The following is a 26,176-nucleotide window of genomic DNA, read 5'->3' as shown; positions in this document are numbered from 1 at the left end:
AAAAATACAATTAGAGTGCCTGATGCAATAAATAAGAGGCATCATGGCTTATTGGAGAGAAATCAGTATGTCAAAAAAACCTGACTTCAAATCATTCCTCTGAAATAGATGGCTGTGTGGCCAATGACAAGTCACTTCACTTCTTAGTGTCCCAGAAAACTTTTTTAAGACTAAGATACAGAATTCATTGCTGATCTGTATCAAGGGAGAGAGTTATCACACATGGATGATGTCACAGGTCTGGACCTCAACCAAAAAACTCCCAAGAAGTATGATACCATCTGCCAGAATTTTGGTTACTTTTATTTATATTATTAAATGCAAATTTATAAGGAACAGTTCTGTGAATGGCCATGGAGAACAAAAAATAGAAATGGAGCTTGAATGTGGGATATTAAATTAAATTGCATGTTTTTTTGTATGACTACGTTCAGTTTTTCCATACCTGTTGGTGGCGTTGGGTGTACTCCGAGATCTCTGAATTGAGATGCTTATAGGGAAGCCAGGTCTTATTATTTCTTTGTAGAGCAAGTTCATCTTCAAAGTAAAAAGTTGCTGATGCTGATTCATCTCTATATGGGAAAAACATCATTTCATTTGCTTATTATTCTCTTCCCCTCACATGAATTTTTCTTACTTCCTTACCTCCCAACATTCTCTTGCTGTTTTTATTCTAGCCCTTTCATTCTAGTCTGTAACACTCTATTAAGAAGACTTAAATTAAAAAAAATCCTTTTAAAAGACCCTACACACCAGTCTGATGACTAGTACTTCTTCTATGCAAATATGTTAGGCAAAACAATGATTGGGGGGGGCAGGATTCAATAACAGCATAGTGACCTCATGACTGTGGAAGCACAGATCAGGGAAAGCAAGAGCTACCAATAGTAGTCATAGTGCAGAATACACCATATGATTCTATGCTGAACCAAGCTCATCTCACTTGTGATGTGCCTAACAATGGCATAGTAATAAGGTAGTAATCAAGAAGCTGAGGTATGGTTAGTGACATTGTTGAGAAACATCTCTGTGTGTGGCAGTATTATGTAGAACATGTATTTCTAAATTAGATAATAAAAATCTAAGTCCTTTCAGATTTAATAATTTTAGAGGAAAGTAACAATAACATTGATTTCTGGGTCATAGGAAATGGGTTCAAATTCTAGTGCTAATAATCAGTCTCTGAATAACTTTAGGCAGTTTAATCACCTTGACCTCAGTTTCCTCATTTGTAAAGTGTGGAAGGTTGAATTAGACTACTTTTAAGGTCCCTTTTTCAAGCCCTTTCTAGTACAATCTGATTATACTTGATATCTATCTAATAAGGAGGAGGGCAACTAGGTGACATAGTGGATAAAATGACCAGGACTCAAATCTGGCCTCAGATACTTAATAACTGTGTGACCATTTAACAGCTTTCCTGTGTTTACTCATCTGTAAAATGAGCTGAAGGAGGAAATGGTATACCATTCCAGTATCTTTGCCATGAAAATCCTAAATGCAGTTACCATGAGTTAGATACAACTGAAAACAATTGAACAACAATAACAATATAAGCAATATAATTTATATATATATATATATATGTATGTATGTATATATACATATACATATATCTGGGCATGGTTATATTTGTTTGTTTATAATTTATTATTAATATCAACATAATTGATATTAATATATTAAACACAATGTATTTATATTTATAAGTAAATTTATAATATGAATATAATTTATAATATGGTATATTTATAATTATAAGCAATATAAGAATATAATTTATATAATGCTCCAAGACTTGCAAAGAACTTTATAAATATTTTCTTCTCTAGTCTAAATCAGTGATCTTCAAGCATAATCTAATAAATTATTTTTATATTTGATTAGTAGGGTAACTAGCATTTATATAGCACTTTAGGTGTGCAAAACTTTTTGCCACCATTATTTCATTTGATCATCTCCACAAATCCTGGGTGGTAGGTGCTATGCTATCTCCATTTTATAGAGGAGGAAACTGAGGCAAGCGGAGGTTAAATGCCACAAAACTATTAAATGTCTAAATCTGAATTTGAATTCAAGTACTCCTGACTCCAAGGTCCAGCAGTCTACACACATTTTATTTATTTTTTTTTATTTTTTATTTTTTTTATTATAATTTTTTTTAAATTTTTATTTTATTTTATAATTATAACTTTTTTTTGACAGTACATATGCATGGGTAATTTTTTACAACATTATCCCTTGCACTTACTTCTATTCAGATTTTTTCCCTTCCTCCCCCAACCCCCTCCCCCAGATGGCAAGCAGTCTTATATATGTTAAATATATTACGTATAATTTAGATACAATATATGTGTGTAGAACCGAATTTTTTGTTGCACAGGAAGAAATGGATTCAGAAGGTAAAAATAACAGTTTACATTCATTTCCCAGTGTTCCTTTTCTGGATGTAGCTGGTTCTGTCCATCATTAATCAATTGGAATTGGATTAGCTCTTCTCTATGTTGAAGAAATCCACTTCCATCAGCATACATCCTCGTACAGTATCATTGTTGAAGTGTATAATGATCTTCTGGTTCTGCTCGTTCTACACACATTTTAAACCAGAGCTGAAAATTTTTCTCTAAGGTTCACTGAAAGTCAGTGGTACAGTTATAATCACCAAATATGTTTGAGTTCTTTGCATACTTGTGATCACATGAATTTTAAAAAGTTTTACACACACAAAAATCAATAAAACTTGTAAGAAAAACACACATCAAAAATGCCTTTTTGAGTTGGCTAAAAAAGAAATCCCCTACAACAAATGACATTCACACACATACCTGTGTTCTACAGCAGCAACTATAAATCCATGAGATGCCAGCTCAACTCCAAGAGCAGAATAAACTGTCCTTAAAAATAGAAAGTTGACAAATAATTACATTTGGCATAAGTATAAGAATTACTTGAAATATCAAGGCACATAGCACTGGGAATAGATACACTCTGAGGTCTCATTTAATTAAATATTTGACTTAAGGTTAAGTTGTTAGACAATCATTCTGTGATAATAATATCCAAATTATCTTTTAATACATATATATATATATGTGTGTGTGTGTGTATGTGTGTGTATGTATATATATACATACATACACACATATTATACATACATATATGTATGTATAATTGTTTATTCATTTTTCCCCATCAAAGGATATTACTATTTGCAATTCTTTCCATTGGAGATCACTCCTTTAACTGTTTGACTAAATTCACAGGGAGAAGGAGGATTGATATATCCCTTGCTATTTACTACTTCTTTCAAACTACCACCTTGTTGGGTCACTTTTTGCAAGTCCACATCTTCAGTTTATACTTCTCTCCAACATGATCTTGGTCTACTGATAGCCAGGATATTCAAGTAACTTCCAAAACATCATCATCATCATCTGACTCACTCCCCCCTTCTCTGTCCATAGCCATTATTCTTGATATCATTCCCATCCCTTACTACACCCTGGCCTAAAAGTTCCTTGGTCTCTCAATTTCTGTTTTATTTCTACCTCAGTTTAAGCAGTTGCCACTGTAGCTACATTTTCAATCATGTCATCACTGGAAAAAATTTTACATTAAGATCTTGAACTCTGAAATTACTCCTCCTTGGAACAAAACCTCCCATTCATCTGTAGAACATCCCAGCATCCTTACTTAATCTGGCTTTCTTCATTTGTAGCTCCAACCCTTTGGTTTCTTTTTATTCTCACATTGAATCAATAACCTTCTGGATTCTTTTGTAGTCTAACTCTGCCTGTGTACATTGTGCATTTCACTGCCACTTCAGCAGTGTTCTCAATGGTGTCTTAAAGAGACAGGCACAGTAGATAAGGAACTAGACAAAAATACTTGGTTCAAACATACGAGCTATATGATCCTGATCAAAGCCCTTAATCTCTCAAGAGTTCTAGGTGATTCTTCAAGACTATAAACTTCAGATAAAGTGATGATATTCATTGCAGAGCATTGTTTCTTCACCTAATAGGATTCCCTATTCAATCACCATACTTTATATCATTTTGTTTCCTAAAGTTTTCATGTTACTCAATTTGATCAATTCTTAACTCTGACTTATTCATACCATATGATTTCTTTGTCATAATTAATGATTTCTGACATTGTTAGCAAATGTAAAATCAAAAAAGGGACAATTTTCTTCACTAAAAATTTATGCTTCTAAATCTCATCTGGATTCCCTTCTATTGCTAAATATTTTAACATTAATATCTTATTGGAAGTGGAGCCGAGATGTAAAGGCAGGAGCTCGCTCCTAAACTGTAAATTCCTTTAAATAATGACTCCAAACAAATTTTAGAGCATCAGAACACTCAAGAAGATGAAGAGAACATTTTTAGCTGAAAGCAACTTAAAAGGTTAGAAGGTCTGTGACAATGTGGTGGGAGTCCACTGTGCAGTGCCAGGGCCAACCATGCCAGCACAACCATGGCCCTAGTATCAGCAAAGCAGAACACTCTGTTGCTTTAGCACACTAGATCTTCCAGCTGCAGTGGAGCAGGGACACTCCTACAAGCTCCCCAGAAGAAAAGAGTGTTTGTGGTCAGATCTCTGAAAACAGATGCACAAAACCCCTGAAACTTGGGACAATGCTCCCTCCATCCTGGAAACAGAACCTTTAACAGAGTTAAAAGCCAATTAATAGGTAGAGAAAATGAGCAGATAACAAAAAAGTTCTGACAACTGAAAGTTATTCTTAGAAACAAGATGACTTTGAAAGTCAGGTAACAACGACATTTCATGAAAGTGCAAAAGAATTGTACATTTCTGGCCAGAAGCGGGCTCTACCCTTCTAATGGAAAGAGGGAGTCCTAGATACAGAAATCGACAAGCTTTATGCTGTTAGTTTGTGGCAGTTCTCTCCCTTCAAAGAATGGATTGATCAGTTCCCTTTAGGGCTACATCATTTCTTACATCTTACTCCTAAATATTTTGTTCCCTGCCTCCCTTCCCTTCCCCCCACACCATACTTCCCATGCTCTGTTAATGCAGGGCGCGTCAGCTTATTATATCCATGAGGCTTATTAAAGCACGCTTAATAAAGAAAAGTCTTTTCCAGGTCTTTGGTCAGTTTAAAATAGCTTCTAGTCTAGACACCTTTATCAAAAATTTGGAACCAAATGAGTCTCTTCTGAAAGCTCACTGATCAGTGATATTTATTATCTTACATAACACCTTGAGGCTTGCAACATTCTGTAGAAACTTATCTGCTCATCTTTCTGCTGGGCTTATATCCCAAAGAGATCTTAAAGGAGGGAAAGGGACCTGTATGTGCAAGAATGTTTGTGGCAGCCCTCTTTGTGGTGGCCAGAAACTGGAAACTGAGTGGATGCCCATCAATTGGAGAATGGCTGAACAAAGTATGGTATATGAATATTATGGAATATTATTGTTCTGTAAGAAATGACCAGCAGGATGATTTCAGAAAGGCCTGGAGAGACTTCCATCAACTGATGCTGAGTGAGATGAGCAGGACCAGGAGATCATTATATACTTCAACAACAAGACTATACAATGATCAACTCTGATGAACGGGGGCTCTCTTCAACAATGAGATGATTCAAACCAATTCCAATTGTTCAGTAATGAAGAGAGCCATCTACACCCAGAGAGAAGACTGTGGGAACTGAGTGTGGACCACAACATAGCATCCTCACTCTGTTGTTATTTGCTTGTGTTTTCTTAGTTTTTTTTTTTTTTTGATCCAATTTTTCTTGTGCAGCAAGATAATTATATAAATATGTATACATATATTGGATTTAACGTATATTTTAACATATTTTGGACTACCTGCCATCTAGGAAAGGGGGTGGGGAGAGGAGGGGATAATTTGGAACAGAAGGCTTTACAAGGTCAATGTTGAAAAATTACCTCTGTATATGTTTTATAAATAAAAAGCTTTAAATAAAATTTTAAAAAAAGGACAGAGAAAGTTATCTCTTTAAGATTTTGGAGGAATTGAAGCTTAAACATTCTGTGGAAATTTAACTTTAGGTTGTCTCTCACATGGTGACAAGGAAAATCAAAACATATTCAGAAAATGATAAAGTCAAAGCTCTGAGACACATACAACCATAGTCTCCAAGAAATACAAGACTTGGGCTTAATCCATGGAATAGTTCAAAGGGGATTTTGAAAATCAAGAGAGATAAAGGAAAATTAGGAACATTGAGAAATACAAAAATCCAATGAGGAGAAGAATGCCTTAAAAAGCAAAATTGGCCAATTGGAAAAGGAGGTACAAAAGCTCACAGAGGAAAATAATTCCTTAAAAATAGAATTGAGCAAATTGAAGATAATGACTTTGTGAGAAATCAAGATACAATAAAGCAAACCAAAAAATAGAAAAAAATGTGAAATATCTCATTGGAAAAACAACTGACCTGAAATATATATTCAGAAGAAAGAATTTAAAAAAATCATTGACCTCTCTGAAAGTCATGATCAAAAAAAGAGCCTGGACATCATCTTTCAAGAAATTATCAAGGAAAACTGTCCTGATATTCTAGAATCAGAGGGTAAAATAGAAATTGAAAGAATCCATTGATCACCTCCTGAAAGAAATTTTGAAATTAAAACTCCCAGGAATATTATAGACACATTTTAGAATTACCAGGTGTCAAGGAGAAAATATTACAAACATCCATAAAGAAACAATTCAAATATAATGAAATCAAAGGATAATACAAAATTTAGCAGCTTCTACATCAAAGGACTGGAGGGCTTGGAATATGATATTCCAGAGAGTAATGGAGCTAGGATTACAACCAAGAATCACCTACCCAGCAAAACTAAGGATAATTCTTTAGAGGAAAAAGTGGTCATTCAATGAAATAGAGGATTTTCAAGCATTCATGATGAAGATACTAGAGCTGAATGGAATATGTGATTTTCAAATATAGGATACTGGAGAAGCATAAGGAGGTAATCAGTAAAGTGATATCATAAGAGACTTAATAAGCTTTATTAAGCTCTTTGCATTCCTGCATGAGAGAATGATATTTGTAACTTATTAAAACTTTCTCATTATTATGGCAGTTAGGAGTTGTATTTATAGGCAGAAGGTAGAGATGTGAGTTGAATATGAAGAGATATTGTTTTAAATGATGAAATTAAAGGGTGAGAGAGAAATGTACTGGGAGAAAGGGAAAGGGGGAAGTGGAATGGTACAAAGTATCTGCCATAAAAAAGAAACAAGAAAAAGTTTTTATAGGGGAGGGAAAGAGGGGGAGGAGAAAGGGAATTTATTCAATATATTATTATATATATTTATTCAATGAACCTTATCCTTATCAGAGTTTGACTCAAAGAATAAATAACATCTATACTCAATAGGAGTATAGAAATCTATCTTACCCTGCCAGAAAATAGGAGAGGAATAAGATATGCGAGGGGGAAAGGTTAGAGAAGGGAGTAGTCAGTATCAAAACACTTTTGAGGAGAGACAGGATGAAAGGAGAAAGAGAATAAATGGGAAATGCAGTTAGCAATAGGAATTGTAAAAAAAAAAAAAATCAAACCAAATTTCTTTATTTCTCAAACATAGAAGAAACTGAGTCAAATTTATAAAAATTAAGAGCCATACCCCAATTGATAAGTGCTCAAAAGATATGATATGCCCATAAATTGGGCATTTAACATAGTATGATATATGATATATATTAATAAACTATGATATATGTTCATGATAGAATATTATTGTTTTATGGGAAATGATGAGCAAGATGCTCTCAGGAAAAAAAAAAAAAACATTGGAAAGTCCTCCATGAACTCAAGAAAAGTGAAATGTATTGTATGCAAAGTAATGGCAATGTTCTGGGATGACCAGATGTAAATGACTTTCCTATTTTCATTAGTACAATCATCCACTACTGCTCTGAAAGACTTATAATGAAAAAAACCTAGCTATACTCAGAGAAAAAACTGATATCTCTGAATCCAGATTGAAGCATTCTCTCTCTCTCTCTCTCTCTCTCTCTCTCTCTCTCTCTCTCTCTCTCTCTCTCATTTTTTTTCTTGAGGGATTTCTATTTTCATTAGGGAAAGAAATCTATGTTTTCTTTCACAATTTGATTTTTATGAAAATGTTTTGCATAATTTCACATGTGGTTTCTTAATTGTAGGTGGAGATAAGGGAGAACTTAAAATTTTTAAAAAGAAATGGAAAATTTTTGTTTTAAATATAATGGGAAAATATAAAATTAAATTAACTTAAAAAGTAAAGAAATATCTTATTTATTTCCTACCTACATTTCTATAACAGCCATTCCAAATGTTTTCCATTCTCAAGTTAGCAATTCAAGCTCTGAAATTAACTAGCTATATCACTTCTTTAAAATATATAACAAATGACTATTAAGAGGAAACATCCAAGAGCATTACATATCCTACAGAAAGAAAATACTGGAGAAAGAAATGGCAAGTCATCCTAGTGTCTTTGCCAAGAAAACCCCATGGACAGGGTTGGTACGATGACATGGTCCATGCTATCATGAAGATTTGGACATGATTGAACAACAACAGAGAAAGCAAAGCATAAAAATACCTATAGCTGAAGCTGGAGAGGCTGAAGCATAGTGTAATGATTAAGAGTCAGGTTCAAGTCCTGTCCCTGATAATACACAGAGGATATACGTGTGTCACATGATTGTATGCAAGTCACTTAATCTCTTGGTAGCCAAGTAAAATAGGAAGTAGAATAAGAGGAATTCCCTTCATCAATGTATAATTACCACCTTTCTCCAAAAAATATATATTTTTAAAAAAACTAACATATGGTTTCTTTAGGTTTATAAAGATCTTCACATCCATTATCTTATTTGAAGCTTACAGTTCTCTAGAATCAAGATTTGTTGTTGATTTAAAAAAAAATTCTGATGTCCATTGGGGCTACTTTTGATTTGCCTAAAATCTATGATTCCCAGAAAATAGAACTAGCTTGGACCTCAACTCAAAAACTCAAAAATCAGTAAGTCCCCATTAAATTTTGGATAAAATACAAAGTCAGCCTGGCATTTAAGGTCTTTCTCCAAATACCATAAAATGATTCCTTATCTGCATTTCCAAGTTCATTTTATACTACTACTCTTCTTCCTAATATTCTACTCCCTCCCTGCACATTTTAGCTAAACTGTACAACAACTGTTCCTGAACTCAAGATTCCTTCTCTCACCTTGCTAAGTACCTGCTACAAGAAGTCTTCCTCAATGCACGGAATATACTGTCTTCTCAATTCTACTTTCTAGAGTCCTTGCATTCCTTCAACATTCAGGTAAGGTATAGATTTCCCTGAACATCTCCCTAATCACCCTCAAAGCTCACATTTTTTTTTTTCTGGAACCCTCTCCCCTTTTGACTTGCCGGATTTATGATACCATGTTTTTCTTAACCTAGAAAAATACCCTCCACTCTTATGACACCTTCCCCTTAGTATGAGTTCCTCCTAGAACCTCTAATTAAAGGAAATTCTCAAGCCAGCCATCCTTTACTCCTTCCCAGATTCCTCTACAGACTCAGAACTGTGACATTATTCCCCTGTGTAGGTACATTTCTCCCTTCCCTCACCCCATACCTTTATCTTTTGCTCCCCCCCTCCATGCAGAATAATTCTCTAGATGGCCCAATGGATAGAATACTGGACCTCAAAAAACTCATCTTCCTAAATTCAAATCTAATCTCAGACACTTAATAAGCTATGTGATCCTAGTAAATCACTAAACCCTGTTTTCTTCACTTTCCTCATTTATAAATTGAGCTAGAGTAGGAAAATAGCAAACCACTACCCAAAACACACACACACACACATACACACACACACACACACAAAAAAAAAAATCCAATTGGGATCATGAAGAGTTGAGCATAACTGTAAAAATGTCTGTACATGCATAAAATGTAAGCTTCTTAAGGTTAGGAACTGCCTTTCTTTATCAATTTGAATTTCAAGCACATAACACAGCACCTGGAATATAGTAAAAAACTATATATATACACCTGATACCTGATTTCATTCTCTCTTCAAAATACCTCTTTTTTATACTATTTGTTTACATTCTACATCATAATTATAGAATATGTACACCTTGAATAAAAGGACTATTATTTTTTGTCTTGATATTATTTAACTTGGAGCCCTTGAACATAACACATATTTAATAAATGTTTTATTAAATTTAATAGAGAGGACTTCATAATCAAGTGGTAAGTGATTACTGATTGGATTGGGATAGCACTGAGTTTAAGACCTTGCTGCTTTTTTATTGAGGAGAAATAAGAAAATGGTTGCTCCTAAAAGAGACCCCATTATTTGCCCAAAAGTTACCTGAATGCTCCAAGTCCATGAGAAAAAATAATCAGTGGATATTTTTCTCCATTCTTCAAAGGGGCATCCCAATTTGCAGGAGCTGTCACTGAAGCTAAAAACACAATAAAAACAGACCATAAAATGTATAGAGTTACTTTCAATTTTACTATGCAAAAGTTATCATTGACTTATTTTTTCTTTTTTTAGCAAAATTATGATCTGTGGATACTTTTTTTGTCTAAGATTAATTATAAACTTAGAAATAAGGCACTTTTCATAGACATGAAAAAGAACTGAATCTTGTATTCTTTACAGAGGTCACCTTATTAATCATTAGAATGTTTTTTTTAGTAGATTCAAAGGTGAGTTGTCATATGGAAGACTGACCATTATTTTTCTTTTTCAATGAGAATGATAGTGGGAGAAAGAGAAGGCAAAATTTTCCCAAAGCAAGACTGCTTTGCTTACCAGATTTAGCAGTGTGGATTGGGAGAGTTGCTCTAGAAACTATGTATGTGCTACAGTTATTATTTCCAAGTTTTGACCAAACCATAGAGGAAAAACCATAAAACAGAGGTCCCCTATATGTATGTTTACCATTCACAAATGTTCCTGCAACACTTCATCCTAGTATTTTTTGTATTCTTATCACAGTCTACTTCTATTGTGCTTGTTTGTATTTCTATATGCCTCATTTTATTCATGCTGTGTGTAACTTTTTAACTCTAACATTCTTGAAATAAAGGCTTCTTCATCATGGTAAGACACTATGCTTGGTACCAGAAACACATAGCCTATGCTCCATAATACTAGTTCAACTGTCTTAGTTTCTCAACTATACAATTAAAACTAATATTTACCTGAAATACTTCTCAGGATTGTCATATAGAGATTTAATGATATACTTGTAGAATACAGTATAGAGAAGGAATTAAGGAGAAGTAATGCAAAGAGATGGTGGCAAAAAAGAACTACAAGTGAATTTTTTAAATGGATTAGTGACAGCAAAGGATAAATGATGGATATCCCAAGTGGCACCAGTGATTTTTGTGGCTTTATTTCCCAATGTCAAGAAAAACTGAGGAAGATTGATAGCACACTGGCTGGACACTGTATGATAAATTTGTGGGAGTCGTTAGATCAGAATTATATTAAATATGAATAGACAGGCATGGAATGGTTGAAATCTGCATCATTGGAAGGAAACCCACTGAGATTTCAGAACTATATGAGTATTTTGAGTCATCATTGTGAAAGTGATTTTGCAAAGTCTAAAGTGCAGAAAAAGAATGTGAGATTTTAAAATTTGTATTGTTGCCTTTAAAAACATTATTTTGTCTCATGATCTCCAGAGGATTTGATCTTTATTAACTGATTTTGGATCAGACACTCAATAAGCACCTACTATGTGCCAGGCACTAAACTTTAAGATTCCTTTTGTTATAATTCTTAATGTGCTTTGGTTTCTCTTTGAGCTTTCACTCATTCTTCCATTTTTATGATCATGCTTAGTTTATCTGCTTGTGAGGTTTTTATTTAGCATTTCTCTCAAATTTTTGACCTTTTGATCTCTTTCTTGAATGGATTGCTTAACAATCCCCTCTGGGTTCTATCTTCACTCTTTGGCACTTCTGCCTTCAATGAATACACAGACTTTCTGGTCAAGATACTTCCTTGTTTTGGTAGGCTTGGGTCTTGACCATAGCAAACAAACTACAGAGGGAATAGAATGGTCTCAACTAGGCTTAGGGGTCCCCTTTTTCTAGAGCATAAATTTTTTCTCATAGCTCAGAGCATAGCCCTAGTCTTTTATACCCTCCTTCCAGCAATGTTCCTATTCCTTTGCCTGGTTGGGCAAAATCAGTGCCTGTTGCTTTTTGTCGGGTTGGAGGTACAAAATCAGATGAGTCAGTCATGGGAGATTCTTATAGTTGAACCCTAAAGTCACAGTTTTCATGTGTTCACCACACCTGGGCATAGAGTAGATGGAAATTTTTAGTATTAGAATACATCTCTGATACCTTTTATGAGTTATTTCTTTTTTAAAACTTTAGTTGGGGTCTTTTTATGTCATGTACTCACCTGTAACTATATCTAGTACATTATTTACTATTATGAAGTTTTGGAGTAATTGTTTGAAGAAAGCTATACTTCCAGATAAGTTATATACTTATTTTTGTGACTTGATAATTTCTAAAGAACTCCAAAATAAAATTTAATTTGGAAAGTATTTTTAAAGTGCTGAAGATGGCAATCAAGAGTGTGAGATCTGAGAAGGTGGTTAATATCAGCTCAACAAGAAATGCTTTGACTAGATTAGAAGGAAATGTATCAAAGGGATACTTAATAAATTTTGGAGTTAAGAAGGCCGGGTTGAAATCATGGCTCATATACATTATTGTCCCTGTATGGTCTTGTGCAAGTCATTTAATCCTTCAATGCCCAGGTAATGCTATAAGTCATACATCTAAAAAAATTGCTTATAGGCAAATCAATCAGCATGGATAAAAACAACAAATTTCTTCACTGTGAATTCCTTATACCACTGAAATCATACTTCCTGTTTCCTTCAACTCCCCAAATTAATGATAAAGTTGGGTAAAGAAAAAAGAAAGATTGTCATAGTAAAATTGGACAATATAAAAAAGATTGGATGATATTAATAACTGACATTTGCAAGTAGTGTTTTACAAACATTTTCTCATTAATCCCCCTTTTAACTTTATGGTGAACATTAATAAAAGTTTCCTAGGTCTAAGAGCTGGGAAAGAGCACAGAGAGCATATTCATTTTACATAAATTTAGTAAACTGAGGCTGGGGGAGATTGAAAAAGTCTTTGCACTAGATCACCCTGGCAATATATTTTATATCTCTACTACAAAAGTAGGAAAGCTGAAGCTCACAGAATTAGATACAAAATATCCAAGATCCTAAGTCATCTTACTTTGTCTATCACTCCACTTTACCCTATTTTCTCATGCTGCCTCTCTAATGCTAGGACAAATGTAGCTTTGATAGAGAGAAAGAAAGAAAAACTAATTTTTTTTGGCAATATTGGAATTGTATACCTGAGCTTAGTGAATGAATTTTCTTAATTCCTTAGATTGGAGTATGAATGGCAGGCTGTAGGGAAAGACCTGTTTGTCTCTCTTCCATTCTCCTCCCTTCAATTTGATACCAAAGCCTACTGTGATGCCCTCAAAATCGGAACTACAACCAAAGCCATGAATTAAGTCAGCTTTTCAGATCAGATAATAGTGCTGGCTTGGAAGTCAGAAAGACCAATATTAATATTCCATTTCTTATACAGTTTAATTCTGACACCCTTGAACTTGTGTGGGATACTCAGTTCTTTCTCAAATGAGGAAGTTCTCATTACTTAGCCCCTAAAATCCCAGACCTCTCTAGCTCTTTAATCCAATGATCCTTTCAATTTACAAGCAGATGGGAGAACTAATGTAGAAACAAAAAGAGGAGGTACCAAGGAAAGTAAAAATCAGTTAAAAGTCCATTGTCCAGTAATAGATGCCTAACTGACAAGGGTATTTTAAAAAAAATCCTTGAGTCAGCAGAGGTAAGGAAGCTCAGCTCCAATAAATCATTATGATCATAGCTTTTAAGAATTCATTTGGAAGTGATTCAGGCCAATTCCAGTAGACTTGTGATGGAGAGAGCCATCTGCATCCAGAGAAAGAACTATGGGGACTGAATGTGGATCACAATAATAGTATTTTTCACCTTTTTTTTTGTTGTTAGTATTTTCTTGTTTGTTTTTTTCTCTCATTTTTTCCCTTTTTCATCTGAATTTTCTTATGCAGCATGATAAGTGTGGAAATATGTTTAGAAGAATTGTTTAACCTATATTACTCATTGTTTAGGGAAGGGGAAAGGGAGGGAGAAAAATTTGGAACACAAGATTTTACAAGGGTGAATGCTTACAACTACTTTTTGCATTATTTTGAAAAATAAGTTATTATGAAAAAGAACTCTAACGTATAGATATTTTTAGATGTTCTCAAATCTTGGAACTTTAGAAAAGTGGAAAGAGCCCCTGACGTCCATTCTTGTGTTTGCCACTTTCTACCCATGAGAGCTTAAGAAATGATGTTTTTGAACCTCACTTTTCTCTGCTGTATAATGAAGGAGTATGAAAAAAAAGGGGGGAGGAGGTGGTCTTTCCTAATTATAAAGAAATGATCATATGAAGTACTTAGATATGACATTTTCAGTTCTGGAAACTTGCTTGCTTTTTGACTAATAGAAACTGTTGTTGACCTGATGGGTAATAAGACAGATAAGCCAGTTTTTTTCAGGCTTTCCTATATCTCTTTGGAAAGGGATGGTAGTGGAGGAGGAAAAGAAAAGTAGAAAGGGCATAAAAGGAATGTAAAACCAACAAATCCTTACCAAAGTAGTGGGTGATGAATTTGCCCATGAGCTTGTGCATTCCAAGAAAATTACTAAGACCTCGAAAATATTCTTTATTGGGGATCCAGATAGTGCTGTGATAGTCATCATCATCTTGGGAATCATAGGAAGGGTAATAGAGACGCAGTAAGCTGCCCTATAAGGGAAAGAAAGGAAGGTGCTTTTAATTAAAAAAAAAGTAGAAACCACTTAAAGCTACTGGAGGAGAAGAATATAATGCAATTAAGACTGACAAAGTATAAGAATTGTAAACAGATTTGGAAAGCCCACCAAAAATTAATTCAAAATGAAAAAAGCAAACTGAAAGAATGGAGTATGCATTGGAAATGCATTGGAATGCATGAGGAAAAGTATAGAACATCAAAGGGACAATATCAGTGTGCTGGGGACTTAGAGTGGCTAAAATGGTACCAGGATACTTCATAATAATATCTAGCATATACATAAGCTATCAGCGTAGCCATGTGGCAGGCATTGTGCTAAATGCTTTACAAATATTATCTCATTTGATACTTACAACCACCTCAGGATGTAGTCTTTTCTCCATTTTACAGTGATGAAATTGAGGCAAATAAGAGTTAAGTGACTTGCCCACACAATTACTAATCTTTGAGGAAGGATGTGAACTCAGGTCTTTCTGATTCCAGGTCTTGCACTTGTCTATCTACACTGTACCATCTAGCTGCCCCTACTTTATGCAGTCGATTTAATGTCTGTAAGTGTAGATAATGACTAATTTGTATTAATATTTAATATTAACTTTTTTTTTTTTTTTTTTTTTTTGTTTAGGTTTGTTTTATATTTTTTATTTTATATATTATTCTTACCCCCATTATTCCCCCTTCCATTGTACATTTTGCTGACCTGTTTTCTTCTTCTGAGTTTATATCTTTTTTTTTTTTTTTTTTAATTTTTTATTTTATTTTATAATTATAACATTTTTTGACAGTACATATGCATGGGTAATTTTTTACAACATTATCCCTTGCACTTACTTCTATTCAGATTTTTTCCCTTCCTCCCCCAACCCCCTCCCCCTGATGGCAAGCAGTCTTATATATGTTAAATATATTACAGTATAATTTAGATACAATATATGTGTGTAGAACCGAATTTTTTGTTGCACAGGAAGAATTGGATTCAGAAGGTAAAAATAACAGTTTACATTCATTTCCCAGTCCTTTTCTGGATGTAGCTGGTTCTGTCCATCATTAATCAATTGGAATTGGATTAGCTCTTCTCTATGTTGAAGAAATCCACTTCCATCAGCATACATCCTCGTACAGTATCATTGTTGAAGTGTATAATGATCTTCTGGTTCTGCTCGTTTCACTCAGCATCAGTTGATGTAAGTCTCTCCAAGCCTCTCTGTATTTCTCCTGTTGGTCATTTCTTATAGAACAGTAATATTCCATAACATTCATATACCATAGTTTACCCAACCATTCTCCAATTGATGGACATCCATTCATCTTCCAGCTTCTAGCCACTATGAAAAGGGCTGCCACAAACATTTTGGCACATACAGGACCCTTTCCCTTCTCTAGTAGTTCCTTGGGGTATAAGCCCAGTAGTAGTATGGCTGGGTCAAAGGGTATGCACATTTTGATAACTTTTTGGGCATAATTCCAGATTGCTCTCCAGAATGGTTGGATTCTTTCACAACTCCACCAACAATGCATCAGTGTCCCAGTTTTCCCACAGCCCCTCCAACATTCATCGTTATTTGTTCCTGTCATTTTAGCCAATCTGACAGGTGTGTAATGATACCTCAGAGTTGTCTTAATTTGCATTTCTCTGATCAATAGTGATTTGGAACACTCTTTCATATGAGTGGAAATAGTTTTAATTTCATCATCTGAAAATTGTCTGTTCATATCCTTTGACCATTTATCAATTGGAGAATGGCTTGATTTCTTATAAATTAAAGTCAATTCTCTGTATATTTTGGAGATGAGGCCTTTATCAGAACCTTTAACTGTAAAAATTTTTTCCCAATTTGTTACTTCCCTTCTAATCTTGTTTGCATTAGTTTTGTTTGTGCAGAAACTTTTTAATTTGGTGTAATCAAAATGTTCTATTTTGTGATCAATAATGGTCTCTAGTTCTCCCTTGGACACAAACTCCTTCCTCCTCCACAAGTCTGAGAGGTAAACCATCCCATGTTCCTCCAATTTATTTATGATTTCGTTCTTTATGCCTAAATCTTGGACCCATTTTGATCTAATCTTAGTATGTGGTGTTAAATGTGGGTCCATGCCTAGTTTCTGCCATACTAATTTCCAGTTTTCCCAGCAGTTTTTGTTAAATAATGAATTCTTATCCCAAAATTTGGGATCTTTGGGTTTGTCAAAGATTAGATTGCTATTTTTATTCACTATCTTGTCCTGTGAACCTAACCTATGCCACTGATCAACTAGTCTATTTCTTAGCCAATACCAAATGGTTTTGGTGACTGTTGCTTTATAATATAGCTTTAAATCAGGTACATTTAGACCACCTTCCTCTGACTTTTTTTTCATTAGTTCCCTTGCAATTCTCGACCTTTTATTCTTCCATATGAATTTTGTTGTTATTTTTTCTAGGTCATTAAAATAGTTTCTTGGGATAATATTAACTTTTTAACAAAAATATCAGGTGTTTAAAGGAAACAATCATAATGTTCAAGCTGAAAAGGGACATTGAAGGCCATATCTAGATCATTTTACAGATGAGAAAACTGAGGCTTCAGAGGGTGGTAAAAGCACTTTTGCCAAAGTCACACAGGTAGTCATTCACAAAACCAGAATTTAAATTTGTTTCGTTGACTATAGATTCAATGACCTATGCCTTAAACCAAAATCATTGGCCACTATTAGGCTTCAGACCAAGTCCCATTTGGGTCCTGATTAACTCAGATTGAATGTAAATAGCAGTCATTTCTGTTTGGGCCAAAAACCCTGAGAATCTTCCCCTCAGAGATTTATTTATTTATATATATTCCCCCCACCCTCAATTTGGACTAGATGACTAGGTGAAAGAGGAGGAATTGCTACCTAGCAGAGTCAAATTGAAACCTGTTGAAGACCTTAGTTTAAAAAAGCCAAAGTCTCCCATTGCATCTCTAGCCTTGATCCATATCTTGCCACTAGAGCCAGATGTCTCCAGAGGAGAACGTGAGGCAGATGACTTTGCACAGCCCTCCCTCACTTAAATCCAATTCACTTGCATGACATGGTATCACCTCCCAGATGTCCTGGTCTTCTTCAAGAATGAAGGACAAACAACAATGGGCTTTTCTTTGTAGTTTATCAGTCCTGAAGGATCAATGAACTAGTAAAAAGGTTACTTGATAGAAGAGTTGCAAAGTAAAACATGAATAAATTTTTCAATTCCAAGACCTTACCTTAACAGTGAAGTCGAACATCAAGTCTATGCATCCCACGGAGTAATTCCCTTTTCCTCTAGGGATCTGATGCTTGTCGTTGAACGAAGTACTCATTAGGTTCTTTATTTTATGATACCACTCTGAAAAACACACAAGCTGATTTCACTTGTCATCTGTTATATACAGCAGATCCTCTATAAGTAAGACATCTAGCCATAGTTTTGAACCCTTTATGTTTCCCCATTCCCAAACATGAAGAAAAACCTTACCAGGTTCAGAGAGGCAGAACAAAATTTAATATGAAGGCATAATTTCCTGACACTTTAAGGACATCTTTAATATGTCTCTGACTACTGCCTTGAACTATTCCCTTAATGTCCCCACCAGGCCAACCTTTTCATTAACTTCCTTTAATCTTTCCCTTCATTTCCACCAATGGGTATTCCTTCCTTTATGTGCTCAGAGACTTCACTCCACACAAATCCTAAAACGTCTCCTGTTATATTTGATTAAAACTCAAATCAAATTTAATCTCCTCCTTAAAACTCTATATACACATATACATACACTATCCCTCCATAACATGGGATGAGTGTATATAGATCTAGCTATCTATGAATCAAGGGATCAAAAGATATTTATCAAAGTGAATCCCATTATTTTACCCAACCTCCTATAGAGAACTAATTAGCCCAGTAGTATCTCACAGGGTTACAGGATCATAGATCTATTAAAAGGGAATTTAAAGGCCATTTAAGCCATCCTCTACAATCAATTCAACAGCAAATTCAATTTAAAAACCTTCAACATTCCTTAAGTAATTATCATGTGCAAGACATTGAACTCACTGCTTTGTCAGCACGTTGTGGCTAATTGTGGAGAACTATGAGGACAGAGATGTGATCATTGGTAGTTATTCCAGTTCTTTTCAGTGGAAAAATGTCCATCAACTTCCTCCACACAGGTTACCAGTTTGTGATTCATCCTTCAGGGACTCATGCCTTTCAATCTATTTTCTATAAAGCAAGAATTCATTTGGTCTGATCATTCAACAACAGTGAGCCAGATGGGTGATACCAGCACCAAGGATTGTCCTCAAATTCAGTTGTCTCAAGTTCCTGAACTTTTGGTGAAGCTCTTACTGGAGAGCTAGGTGTTCAACCTGGACACATAACTACCCCTGTAGATGAACTTAAAGAATATTCTTTATCAGGATTTTTCCTTAGAACCCTTGAAAATTTTCACTTTCTTTTGTAAGAGTAGCGTAGCTACACACTCAAGTTATTTACAATCAAAATAGCTTCCTTCCAGAGAAAATTCAAAAGGTGAAATGTCTTCATAACTTCAAATTGCCATGGCCAGTTGACTGTTAGGATACTGCTTCTCCCAGTAGTTTGGGGTCTAATAGGGCCTGGTGGCTATGCCTACACAATTCTCAACCCAAATTATGAATAGCCATGGTGACACCATACTTCAGAAAACTTCCAGCTCCCACATCTTGGTCCACGGAAATCTTAGGGAACCTATGGTTACCAAGGAGTTCTGTTTCTTCACTGGCCTCTTCTCACTAAGTGAGTAAATTGTGAGGATCCCAAATATCTCTGGCAATGGCTTTCAGAAATTCCAGTTCTAGTCAGACCTTCTGATCCTGTCCTGAGGGATTTGGAAGAGGTTTTTAAGGGAGACCCCTTGGACCTTCCGTGTTAGTCCACAGGTCCCCACGTCCTCTACTGGTAGGCAAATTTGGAAAAGGAGATCCCTCCTTGGGGCTTTAGGCCCAGGATGAAGAGGCATGTAGGCCAAAAGGGCACCTTGGCTAACCAGTGCCCATTTGGCTGCAGGAGGATCTCAGCAGCCTATAATTTTGTTTGCCCCAATGAGCTGGGGCACCGGATATCCACTGACATAATAATGCCCAACTGTTACAGTGCTGAAAATACTGTTAAGAATAACTTTCAAATCACTTCAATCTTTACTTCATAAACACTTTGCTAGCAATGTTTTTTTTTTTACACAAATTTTAGCACATGCCACATAGTTGTTAAATTTAATGTTTCATTGATTATTCTTTGGCAACCACTTGGAATTTGGTTTACTGGTTGGTTATTGACCTTTATTCTAAAGGAGGACCAAAATGACATTACTATGTGGGAGTCAAGTTACAGTGTATGCTGCTGTGACTGATCAGCCAAGACAAGTTTAGAATGCTCTACCATAGGTTGGGCACAAATAGTCCATGTGAACATATGAGTAAATTCTTTAAATTTACATAACTCACATTTCTTTTAAAGTACCTCAATTCTTCTTTGCTCCTAGAGCATAGCACCTTCTTTGATGAGATAATGCAATGCTGGGCAGTGCAATGCCAGTATCTTCCATATCATTTAATCAACTTTAAAGTTTTTTAGAGATATCTTGAAAAAGTCCTTTTATTGCTTCTTCTGACCACCACATAAGCTCTTGCCTTAGGTGAGTTCTCCATAAAAGAGTTTTATGGCAAGCATATGTTTGGCATTCAAACAATGTGACTAGTTCATTGGAATTATACTCTCTGCAGAAGAGTTTGAATGTTTGGCAATTTAATTTAAGAATGAACCTCATTGTCTGGTACCTTATCTGGCCAGGAGAGCTTCAGAATATTCCTAAGATAATTCAAATGGAAGCAATTCAGTTTCCTAGAATGGGACTGGTATACTGCAGCTTCACAGGCATACAATAATGAGGTCGGCCTAATACCTTTAGTTTGACAGTCAGTCTAATACTGTTCCTCTTCTTTTCCACACTTTCCTCTGGAGCTTCCCAAACACTGAATTAGCTCAGCATTGTGTGTGTCAAACTCATTGTCAATGAGTATACCCCTGGAAAGTATACTGCTAAGGTAAGTGAACTTATTCATAATATTCAAAAGTTCTCTATTTGCTATAACTGATGATTCTATATATGGATGGTGTGGTGCTGGCTGATGGAGTACCTGTGTTTTCTTATTAGGCCAAAATTAGGACAAGCAGGAGAGAGAATCAATCCATACTTTGTTGTATCTCAATTTCAGAGGCTGTGTTGAGTGCATAATCATCTGCAAATAAAAAAATCATGACCCAAATCTCCTCCTACTCTAGTCTTGACTTGTAAGTCTTTTCAAGTTAAATATTCTACCATCAGTATGGTAATTGACCTTGACCACATTTGTCCTCATTTAATGTGTTTGACAGCACAGTTAAAAACGTCATGCTAAAAAGCATAGGAGCAAGTACAGAGACTGAAAAATGTGAGAGCATCATCCATTATCCAGGATGCAGGAAAATATATTGATCTGCAACACTGATGAATTTCTCCAAACAACCAAATTTTTAAATAATTTTCTATAAACCTTGACAGTATCAAAGGCCTTGATTATATTGGCAAATGTTGTATACAGACATCTATTCTGTTCCTGGAATTTCCTGGAGTTGTTGGACAGCACAACTCTCTCTTAGCCCTTTCTGAAGCCATACTGGTTTTCAGGTTATCTTCCAGATGAAGAATCAGGCCATTAAGGAGAACTCTGCAAGAATCTTGCCAGAAATGACTTGAGAGTGATCTTTCACTTCTGCCCCCTGCAATTGTTATAGAGAAATATATTTCCTTTATCTTTATAGACATGGACCATAGAAGCATCCTTGAACACCTGGGAGATAATTTCCTCTTGCCATATAACCCAAAAACTTTCAGTTAGCTTTTGTTTGAGCAAAGGACCCTGCATTTTGTAAATCTGAGCTGTAATAGAATCAACAACAGGTGCTTTGCCACAAAAAAAGAGAGTAATGATTATTCTAAAACTTTTTTTCAGTTGGAAATTTGCTCAAGAGACTTCAACCTGAGGTAAACAATTAGTGGCTTCAGCATTGGTTGATGACAATCTGTTGAGAACATTATGGAAGTATTTTAGCCATTATGTGTTTATCACTAATTAAAGCAGCACCATCAGCACTGAATAGTTGAGCTGCACGATAGGTTTTGGACTCATAAATATCCTTCAAAGTATCTTTGGATTTTTACTGTCAGTAAAAAACTAAATTTCATCCACCTTCTTACTAAGCCAAGAATCCTGCATTTCTCTAAGCCCTTGCTTGTATTTTACTTATTATGGAGGTAAATGCTGCCTCTTCCTTATGGTAAAGCCTATGGGACTTCTATAACAAAAAAGGCATACCTATATAGGAACATACCAAAATCTGAAGCATCTCATGAAAACAACCCAAAGAGGAGGGATATTTGTGAGATTTTCAATCCAGATGAGTTTATAAAAGTCATTTTCTATTTTCCATGTTATTTAGTTTGGATTTAAAAAATGCAATTACCTGGTATTTTAGTATGATTTTTCCCATTTTTATTTTTTCCCAAATCTATTATCTTATCCATATATAATTCTTAATGTGGAAAATAACACTAGCATAGCCTTTCCCAAATTTCAGAGCTTGCTTATTATTTTCCATTTTTAAAATTTTATGTTTACTTGTTGCCTTCCATTTTGATATTTATGGAATCAGAATTTTAGAGGTAGAAAAGACCAAGTAATCTTAACCCCTTTATTTTATAGATGAAGAAACTAATACATCAGGTTACAAAGGAATTAAGTGGCAGTTGAATTTGAACCCAAAGTTCCTAACTCTAAATTTATCATTCATTCCATTGTACCACATTCCCCTATTTGAGTCCTTTATTTTATCATGGGGAAGGAGGATGTAACTTACAATTTTAAAGTTCCCTGGGACATTGAATGATTATATGATTTATTCAGGATCAAATGGGTAATATATGTGAGAGGCACAATTAGAATCTAAGGTTTCCCAGACACTAAATTCAGCCATCTATCCAATTTATCAGATTGTCTCACACATAATAAAGATATTCTTAGAAACTTATGAGATGCCTGTTTATTCTACATATTTGATAATTCCTTGGGCTATATATCCTATTATTTATTATGAAAAAATCACTTTCTTATTTTGTGTTTTTTGTCCCCTATCAACAAATGGGTTAATGCACCACTTATTTGTCAGTCAAGTCCAACTCTTCATGACCCCATGGACCATAGCATTCTAGGCCCTTCTTTCCTCTATTATCTTCCAAAGTCTGTCCAAGTTAGGTTTATTATTTCTACAACACTAAGTATTCATCTCATTCACTACCATTTTCTTCTTTTGTCTTCAATCTTTCCCAGGGTTTTTTTTTTCCAGTGAGTCCCTTCTTCCCTTTCAATGAATCATATATTCTCATTATATAGTGAAAATATTTAACCTTCAGCTTTAGTATTTGTTCTTTAAGTGGTCTGAATTAATTTCTGTAAGTAATGTCTGATTTGATCTCCAAGGGACTCTCAAAAGTCTTTGCAAAATCACAATTTGGAACATCAATTCTGTAGCACTCAGATTTCCTTATAGTCCATCCAAGCTTTACTTTCCTATGGAAAAAATATAGCAAACCTATGTCAGCAAGATGACACTTCTGCTTTTTAGTGTCCAAACTTTATGAGTATGGTCACTATTTGCAGTGACCTTGAGCCCAAGAATATAAAATCTGACATTACTTTTTTTTTTTGCATGAATTGAAGCAACCACTTGCCAAGTTCTTAGTTTTTGTTTTGTTATGTTAAGCTTCAAGTCAGCTTTTATACTCTCCTCTTTAACTATCATCAAGAAACTTCTTAATCTCTCTTCATTTTCTGCCAACAGAATGTTATCATTTGTATAATTAAGACTGTTAACATTTCTCTCAGCAACCTTAATTCCAGCTTTTGATTTATCCAGGCTAGTATTTTGCATGATGTACACAGAATATAAGTAAAATAAGATAACAACATATAGTCTTATCATACTCCTTTTCCAATCTTAAACCAATAAACCATGTTCTGTTCTAACTATTGATTTTTGATCTATATTCCTCCAGAGGAGTAAGATGATCTGATATTCCCATCTCTTTGAGGACTTCCCATATTTTGTTGTGATCCACACAGTCAAAGTTTTAGTGTAGTTAATGAAGTAGAAGTAGATATTTTCTGGAACAACCTTGCCTTTTTCATAATTCAGCAAATGTTGGCAATTTGATCTTTTGCTCCTTTGCTTTGTAGAAAAGTGCCCTGTTCTCTTGGTAATTCTCAGTTCACATATTGTTGAAATCTAACTTGGAGAATCTTAAGAAGAATCTTGCTGATGTGCAAAATGAGTGCAACTGTTCAGTAATTTGAACATTTTTTTGTAACTGACCTTTTTTAGAATTGGGACCTAAACTGGTCTTTCCAATCCAGTGGTCTCTACTGACTTTCCACATTTGCTGGGATAGAATGCAACACTTTAACAGCCTCATCTTTTAGGATTTTTAAGGTTGGAATTCCACTAGTCTTATTGTTACATTGTTTCCTAGAGTTCACTCGACTTCATTCTCCAGGATGTCTGGCTCTAGATCATTACTATGGTTATCAGTTATGTTAAGATGTTTCTTTTATAGTTCTTCTGTATATTCTTGGCACTCCTTAATCTCTTCCACTTCTGTTAAGTCCAAACCATTTTTGCCTTTTATCATTCCCATTTTTGCATGAAAGATTCCCTTAATATGTTTTAATATTCTTGAAGAAGTCCCTCGTATTTCTAATTTTCTGCTTTTTTTTCCTTTTAGTTGTATTGCCATTTAGGAAAATGTTTCTTTATTATTCTCTGCAATTCTGACTTCAGTTGGGTATACCTTTCCCTTTATCCTTTCTTTTTACTTTTCTTTACTTCCTTATCGTATAGTTATTTTGCTTTTTCACTTTTTCTTTGAGATGTTTTAAAATAATTTTCCTGATTATATGTGAAGATATTTTAGCACATTTTTACAAGATTTTGAGTTGCAATTTTATCCCTCCATTTTTCCTCTCCCCTATTCTGAAAATTATAGGTAATTTGATAAGTTATGCTTGTGCTATCATTGCTAACCATTTTAAAAGAAGAAACATCAAAAGAAAAAAAGAATAAAGTTAAGTGAAAAAAATATGCTTCTATCTGCATTCAAAGTCCATGTGTTCTTTTTCTGGATGTGGATAGCGCTTTCGTTCATAAGCTCTTTGTACTTATTCTGGATCACTGTGTTGCTGAGAAGAGTTGAGTCATTCATTTTTGATTATTGTATAATGTGTACAATTTTTCTGATCATTTAATTTTCCATCAGTTTGTACAAGTCTTTGTAGACTTTTTTGAAACTTGTTTATTCAACATATTATTGTACATTAGTATGCCATTATGCTTATATACAACAGTCTGTCTTGCTCTTCCCCAATTACTGGACATCTGCTCAAATCTCCACTATTTTGCTACCATGAAAAGGCCTTCTATACATATTTTTACATGGAGGTCCTTTCTCCCTTTTTATAATCATGTTGGGATACAGACTTAATAGTGGTATTGATTATGTTCAATTTTATAGCCCTTTGGAAATAGTTCCAGATTACTCTCCAGAATGATTAGATTAGTTCAGAAATCCAACAACAATGCCTCAGTGACCTAATTTTCCCACATCCTCTCCAACATTTATCATTTGTCATATTATCCAATCTGACAGATGTAAGATATTACCTCAAAATTGCTTTAATTTGCATTTCTCTAATCAAAGGTGAGTTAGAGCATTCTTTCATGTGCCTATATTTCTTTGCTTTGATTTCTTCATCTGAAAACTTTCCTGTTCATATATTTTAACCATTCATCAATTGGGGAATAGCTTGTGCTTTTCCCCTCCTTTATGATTTCTTTGGGATACAAGCCTAATAGAAACACTGCTGGATGGATCAAAGGGTATGCATAGTTTGGTAACCCTTTGGGCTCTCCAAATTGCTCTCCAGAATGGTTAAATCAGTTTATAATTCCACCAACAATGTATTTGTACCCCAGTTTTCCTGCATCCCCTCCAATATTCATTATTTTTTCTCGTCATTTTAGCTAATCTGAGGTATATAGTAGTACCACAGAGTTGTCATAACTTTTATTTCTCTGATCAATAGTGATTTAGAGCACCT

General features: G+C 34.7%; 1 protein-coding gene across 2 annotated transcripts in view; it reads right to left on the bottom strand.

The window, feature by feature from the left end:
* The window catches only part of PLA2G7 (phospholipase A2 group VII), a 73,281-nt gene that overhangs the window by 10,867 nt on the left and 36,238 nt on the right, over positions 1-26,176 (bottom strand). The window contains exons 1-6 of one of the 2 annotated variants that reach the window (XM_074310735.1): positions 19,002-20,074; positions 18,172-18,293; positions 14,766-14,922; positions 10,376-10,469; positions 2,826-2,894; positions 446-572 (exon numbers count right to left, since the gene is read on the bottom strand). In XM_074310735.1, coding sequence (XP_074166836.1) covers positions 446-572; positions 2,826-2,894; positions 10,376-10,469; positions 14,766-14,922; positions 18,172-18,267 — 543 coding nt within the window. In that variant the 5' untranslated portion in view covers positions 18,268-18,293; positions 19,002-20,074. Of the gene's footprint in view, positions 1-445; positions 573-2,825; positions 2,895-10,375; positions 10,470-14,765; positions 14,923-18,171; positions 18,294-19,001; positions 20,075-26,176 lie in introns of those variants that run through there. The other variant, XM_074310734.1, reaches the window with a different exon arrangement.

The sequence above is a fragment of the Sminthopsis crassicaudata genome, chromosome 4 (genome assembly GCF_048593235.1).
Source record: "Sminthopsis crassicaudata isolate SCR6 chromosome 4, ASM4859323v1, whole genome shotgun sequence".
Lineage (NCBI taxonomy): Eukaryota > Metazoa > Chordata > Mammalia > Dasyuromorphia > Dasyuridae > Sminthopsis > Sminthopsis crassicaudata.
Note: the sequence above shows the minus strand (reverse complement) of the source record. Positions and strands in the feature narration are given on the sequence as shown.